This window comes from Hipposideros armiger, unplaced genomic scaffold, assembly GCF_001890085.2.
Source record: "Hipposideros armiger isolate ML-2016 unplaced genomic scaffold, ASM189008v1 scaffold_875, whole genome shotgun sequence".
NCBI classification, from domain to species: Eukaryota; Metazoa; Chordata; class Mammalia; order Chiroptera; family Hipposideridae; genus Hipposideros; species Hipposideros armiger.
Window position 1 is genome coordinate 208493 of NW_017732225.1, and position 7137 is coordinate 215629.

Below are 7137 nucleotides of genomic sequence, written 5' to 3' on the forward strand. Positions count from 1 at the left end.
GAAGCTTGTTGATTACTGATTCAATTTCTTTGGTAGTAATCAGTCTGTTCAGAGTTTCTGTTTCTTCTTGGTTCAGATTTGACTTGGTAGATTGTATGCTTCTAGAAATTTATCCATTTCTTCCAGATTGTCGAATTTGTTGGCATATAGTTGCTCATAGTATTTTCTTACAATTTCCTGTATTTCTGTGGTATCTGTTGTCACTTCTTCTCCTTTTTGAAACCTGGTGACACACTGACATTGTCTCCACCCGACACCATCCCCACCCACAGTCCTCTAAATGGAGTTGGTTCCTTCTCATACATCCCATGTCTATCAAGCCATAAAATGGGTCAGCATCATCCTTACTCCCCATTGCCACTTTCAGACCATTACTATCCTCCTTCCTATAAAAACCCTTCCTCCCTTGAGTTCCATGCATGGAACCATATCATCCTCTCATCTCCCTTGTTGGCATCTGGTTCAGCCTTCTCCTCTCTACCTCCTGTCCTCATTCCAGATGACCACTATTTCCACAGGGTAACTCACAAAGCACCCTATTCTCTGAGCTCCTTGACCTTTTCTGCCATGCCACCTCAGTAACCCACTTCATTTCAGTGATCCACTCCTGCTCTTGCATGCCCTACCCAGTCATCTGCAGGGACTGCACACTCCCTTGAACTACTTATCCAAACTTCTCTCTCTGGTAAAAATTGCCCCTCCTGACACCTCACTTGCTCAAAGACTTCTATAGCAACTTTCACTTTATCTAGATCTCTGATCCCTATTTTCCCCTCAAGCTAGTAGCAACCTCCTTTCTTTACTCTGTACTTACTCAGTTTGATTCCTTAGGTTGGCTTGCAGAAATCTCCAACTTCCCTTTCCTTCTGTCCTTCCTCTTACCCAGTGGGCAAAACATAACCCTGAATGAACCCATTTACCTTTTCTGTGCCTATATTCATTAAAATTGAGTGTTGCTAGAGAAAAAGCACATACTCAGGCACACAAGTGTATTATATATCCACAAATAATGCCTCCCTGGTAAGTTCACTCTCCCATTATCAAATTTTACCTAATGTGTGACTATAAGGAATGCCTTTTGTCCCATTGAAATCATCCTTCAGAAAAGCATATTATGGGTCACTTTCTCAATTACTTAATTTTGAAGAACAAAGTACTAGTTAGGAATAATATATTAGTCTGAAACACTTGCCAATGATAGATATTTATATAAATGACCTAGCAAGACTAGAAAATAAGAATGGGAGAAGGAGCTGGGGACCATAAAAGTAAATACAGATCAATAAAACAAATGGTTGGTTGTGAAAATAATGAATATTCATGTGGAAATGAGTGAGGAAAAAATCATTCTAATAATATAGAATTAGATATTTATGGCTTAGGATGAAATTTCCAATGACAGCAATAAACAGTTCTATAAAGTTCCTTTTCAAACGACATAAAAAATGAAGATGATGTGTTTGAAAACTATGTTTAAGTCTCACAATGTGGCTCTATGATAATGAAGATTGATGTCACAGACACATGTTAAGAGCATTTCAGTTGAACACTTATTCTTTTTTCTAATTATTTGTTTCTTTTTTTATCAGTTACAGTTGACATTCAATATTATTTAATATTAATTTCACGTGTACAGTGTAGTGGTTATTAGTCTTTTCAGTCTGACATGTCATTCCCGACCAGTACATTGTTCTTCAAAATTAAGTATTTTATATAATTAAGACATTTATATAATTTATGCAGTGATCCCTCTGATTAGTCTAGTTTTAAGACCCAAAACCATAAAACTCCTAGAAGACCACTGATTTTTGAAACACTCGTTTCCTTAGATTCTGTGATCCCTCATTCTCCCATTCCCCCTCCCCATCTTTCTGGCAGCTCCCTCTTCAGTCTCCTCTACCGGGTTCTCCTTGTGCTCTATTCAGTTTCTAAATGTTGGGGTTCTAAAGCCCAATCATGGGTGTTTGCTCCCCATGCTACACATTCTTCTGAGGTAAGTTCTAGTCCCATAGCTTTGAAATCCATTTCCATACCTGCCAACATACAGATGTATACTTAACAGCCTCTGTTCTGAGCTCCAGATACCTACAGCCATCTTGCTCTTTGACATCTCAATTTGGATGTCTCACAATGATCTCAAACCTAATGGGCCCAAACCCAAACACTTGATCTTATTCCTTAAATTTGCTCTTCCTTCACCTTTTCCCACCTCCTTTCATGTAACTGCTCAAGCCATAAACCAATCATCTTTGACATACCCTCTCCTGTCTACCACAACCCATACCCAATTCATTACCAAGTTCTTACAATGTTACCTCTAAAACATATATTAAAACCATCCACTTCTCTTTCTCTACTTTCATCATTCTAATTCAAGCCACCAAAATATCTAATCTTAGCACTAACTTGTTAACTCGTCTACTCTTGTCACCCCATACTTCACTCTCCAATTAATCACCAAAGGGATTCTTTTAAAACATTAATTTGATGATGTCACTCCCCGGTTAAAATCTGTCAGTGGCTTCCCACTGCACTTAGGATAAAATTCTTTGTAACATGGTCTCTGATCTAATTACTACCTACCACTTTGCATTTATCCAGAGCCACCTTCTTGCCTTGCTTTCCCTTGCTCTCTGAACTTCAATCATACCAGCTTTCTTTTAGTACCTGTAATATGCCAAACTTCACCCTACTTAAAACTTTTTCTCCAACTCCTACTCTTCCTTCAGGTTTCTGCTTAAATGTTATTTCCTTACAAATGCATTCCCTGACTGGCCCAATCTTAATTAGGTTTCCATTATTTCCTCTCATGACACTCCATTCTTTTCCTTCTGAACTTAACACAAATTGATAGCATTTATCAGATACTCCCTTTTCTAGTTCCTACTCCAGGAGAACTCACCTCTCCTTGGCAACCTAAGAAACAGGAAGAGTGGTTCTTTTATAGCAAGAGGCTTACACTGTCATTACAATCACAATTTGACTCACAAGAATTGCCGAATGAGTGAATTTCCATCTTCCAGTCTAAAATCCAATCCTTGCCCTGATACTGAGAGGCTCAGCAGATGGATCAATACCACCCAGAACACCTGACTGTCCAAAGTAGACTAATACATCCAGTGCCTTCTATTAACAGGTCATAGTAACATGAAGAGCAGTTTAGTGCCTTGGACTACCTTATTTCGTGCCTGCATAGTCTTTCTAGTTTTATTTCAAGTATGTACAAACCATATTATGCTTATATAATTTAAATTATATACATACTCGTACACACATACATATTAGACACTAGCTGTTTATTCCATTGTTCCTTACACTATGGGCTCTGATTTTTTAGCACATACCTGTTTTCCTCCAGATTGTTAAGTCTACTTATTTTCAAAAATTTAAACATACTAATATATTATATGATCTATTTTATTTTTTGTCCTAAATTTCCCAAGATTACCAAGGTTATTTCCTATAAAATATGTGTTTATTATCTGTGCAACACATTAAAACTGTAAATTCTATGAAGTCAGGGATTATTTCTTTGTTCACTATAATTCCAGTACCTAGAACAATGTCTGGCACATAATATAAGGCATTAATAACTACTGTTAAAAGAATACATAAATCTATATCTATCCTTATCTTCCCTACAGCGAATCTCAAAGGTTAAGCTGTCCTTTCTAAGAATACATCCTCTGGTTCTCTTCTCATTCCATTCAATCTCTCCCTCTCTATAAACAATTTTCCCTGAGCACATAAATATGCTGACAACACACAGGTCAAGTCTATTTTTTTAAAATGAGAGTTAAAAAAAGAAAAACTTCCCCTCACCTCTCATCCACTCCCCACTTTATTTACTATTTCCTCCCGCCTAGTTTTCATAGCTAAACTAATTAAAGGAAGTATTTGTCAACCAACTATAATCTGCCATTCACCCTTACCAACTGCTCTAATCAAGACCCTAATTATTTCTTAATTGTGATATCCATTAAACATTTTCAGCTCTTTACCCTGTTTGGTGTCTCTGTAGTATTTGACAAAGCTAAATACTCCTTTTCTTGAAATTCTCTCCTCCTCTGGCTTCTGTGATACCACATTCTCCTCGTTTTTCTTCTACCTTTCTGAATTTTTTCTTAGTGCTTCTTAGTTTTCTCTCTGGGCAGCTCTTTCTCCGCTCAACCCTAAACATTATGGTCCCCCAGGGTTTTTTATTCAGTGCTCTTCTCTTTTCACTCTACGCTTTCTTTCTTCTTGGAAAATTTCATCCATTCCTACTGATGCAGATGATTCCCAAATCTCTCTCTCTAACACAGATCTCTTTCTTGAGCTCTAAATCTCATCACAGACCCCCTAAGTTGTCCAAAGCTGAATTCATCATCCTAAACTTGCTCTTTCTACTATATTCTCCATTTCGGATCATACTTCTTTCAGCCATCCAGTCACTCATGTTAGAAAATAGGATCATCCTAGAGGCCTCATTCTTCCTCAGCTCTCAAATCTAACTGGCAACCATATCATACTGATCCTGCCTCCTAAAGATCTCAATTTTGTCTCTTCCTCTTCACTGCTACTGTCTGTCTTCCTTGTGTGGGTAACTATTTCTATGGGTCAAGTACTGTTCCCAAGAACCCATCTTCCACATTAGTGACAGAGTGAGCTTTCTAAAATGCAAATTTTATCAAATATTCCCTACTCAATGTCAATCGTTCCTCTTTACCTTTAAAATAAAATCCAAATTCCTTAGCTTCACATATAAGGCCCTTTATGATCTGGGCTTTGCATGCCTCTAGCCTTATCTCCCCAACCCCTACAACCTCTTATTTCACAACATACCTAAAAGCTACAACCATCAGCTCTGCCAATAATTATAACTCTGAACCACTTCCCATTCTCACCTTGGGTCACTTGAGCAAATTATACTTCAAGATCTGACTCAAGCAGGGCCAGCAGGGTGGCACAGTTGGTTAAGGGCACGAGCCCTGAGAAACAGGGTCGCCAGTTCGATTTCCACATTAGCCAGTGAGCTGCGCCCGAGCTGGGCTGTCACTGAGCTGCCAACAGGCGACCGGATGACTCAGCTGGTGAGTGCACATGCTCTCAACAACAAGATTGCCAGTTTGACTCCTGCATGGGATGGTGGACTGCGCCCCCCTCCCCGCCCCCAACCCCCCCAGCAACTAGATTGAAAGCCACAACTGGATTTGGAGCTGAGCTTGTGCCCTCCACAACTAAGATTGAAGGACAGCAACTTGACTTGGAGCTGATGGGCCCTAGAAAAACACAATGTTCCCCTTCCCCAATTCCCCAATAAAATCTTTTTTAAAAAGACGTGGCTCAAGCAATATCTTTTCTTGGAAACTTTTCCAGGTCTACTCCCAACTTGTAGCTTTCTTGTCTGTCTTCCTCAGAAGCCTATCTCCCTCTTGGCAGGCTTATATTCATTGCCTCTACGCTTACTCAGCACCTCTTAAAATACGAGGTATATAGTAGAAACCAAACAACTTTGGATTATATGAATGAAATAAATCTTTCTCTTCCTCAGCAGCATACCTTCTAACAAGTAGCTGTGAGAGATTATCATCTTTGCAGTTTTCCCTCTAATATTCTTACCTTTGCCTCTTCCCTCCATCTCCATTTTCAATCCCAAGTAGTTTTTCCAAACCATGGCTGAACTCACCAAAACCACTTTCTTCTTCTTTTTGTTGATCCATGATCTGAGAATGAACCTGAACCATTTTTTTTGATTGGTCTTTCTGTCTGTGCTCATGTCCACTTTGGGCTTTTTTCATTTTCTCATCTTCTGGCAAGATGAAACAAAACATTGTAGGGTAGATGAGGAAGAGATTTTTTTGTAGATAATAAAGTAGGAAGAAGGAAGACTCAGAGCATGATAACTTAAAGCCTTGGGCTGAAAATGCTCAGCCTGCTCACTGTTCCATTCCCTAATTTCATGGATTAAGTACTTGAACCAGATGTAAAAATATATCTGACTATACTTACGAGCTTCCTTCTTTCTTTTACTTAAGGAGAGTCTATTGAATTTCTTCTTGGGGGGTGCAGGAGCTGGCTGGCCTGGCTGAGATGTCTTTATCTCAGGGATTACTCCATCCTCCTGAGAGGCTGAAATCTCTAGAATATGAGGCACCATTACCCTCTCTCTGAAAATAAGATTTTTTTTTTAATGAAAAGGTAAACAGGAGCAATTTGTAGTATCCTTTTTTTGAAAAAAATCCAAGGATAAAAGTTAGAAGGATAGAAGAACCTTAGGCTCTCTAAGGCTTCCCAAGGTCATTTTATCCATTTTCTTGCCTATTTTTCCCAACTCAAATAAGTATCTTTCCTGAGCTGAGAGAACTCTATAGAGATATGAAAAATGACCAGATAGACAAATAGATAGATAGACCATTTACGAATATTAAGTCCACCCTGTGATCAACTTGCTTTACAGGGATAAACTTACCCATCAGCATTATCATTATCAGTAGTGGAAGCAATTCCTGGTTCCTTGTCTAACTGGGTGCATCTTAGGGGCTGGGCACAGGAAGTCTCTGTAAAATCAAGGCTAGATTCCATCCCTCCCAAAACAAAATACTATAAGCAGAGAAGCAATTAAAGAAAACAACCACCCATTAGTTCCAAACTGTAACCTTTCATTTAAAATGCCTCCCACCTGTTGCCTAGAAGAGCCTACTTTTGGACTTTTGTCATATCATAAAACTTTAAGTCTTTAAATTCTCAGGAAAAACTACAAATCTATGTCCTTCTGCAAGCCTTTCCAGATTGATCTGCCTCATTCCAGGATGGCCAGGTAATGTTAATTTTATTGTGAATACTGTGTTTTATATCATCTTTTCCTCAAACTTTCTCTAGGAATAGAAGTACATGTAAGACTTGGTGAAAATGTCAGTCCATTCTCCTTAGCCTCATGACTTTCTAGAGAGGGTCTCAAGGACTATGCTATAGAGTTCTTTATTCTAAAAATCAAATCCCTGAACATATGTTAAAACAGTATTCAAGGGCCGGCCGAGTGGCGCGATGGTTAAGAACTCGCTTGGGATGCTAGAGGGCCCCGGTTCGGATCCCACATATGAGGGCCAGTGACACTGCCCTCTACAGCTAAGATGCTGAACAACAGCTCAACCTGGA

The 7137-nt window shown here is 39.0% G+C and overlaps 1 protein-coding gene across 8 annotated transcripts in view; it reads right to left on the reverse strand.

Annotated features, from left to right (window-relative positions):
• The window catches only part of ZCWPW1 (zinc finger CW-type and PWWP domain containing 1), a 36614-nt gene that overhangs the window by 19961 nt on the left and 9516 nt on the right, over window positions 1-7137 (reverse strand). For 4 of the 8 annotated variants that reach the window (XM_019629944.1, XM_019629941.1, XM_019629938.1 and 1 more), the window contains exons 5-7: window positions 6452-6566; window positions 5992-6149; window positions 5669-5791 (exon numbers count right to left, since the gene is read on the reverse strand). In XM_019629944.1, coding sequence (XP_019485489.1) covers window positions 5669-5791; window positions 5992-6149; window positions 6452-6566 — 396 coding nt within the window. The remainder of the gene's footprint in view (window positions 1-5668; window positions 5792-5991; window positions 6150-6451; window positions 6567-7137) is intronic. The other 4 variants (XM_019629945.1, XM_019629943.1, XM_019629942.1 and 1 more) reach the window with 3 other exon arrangements.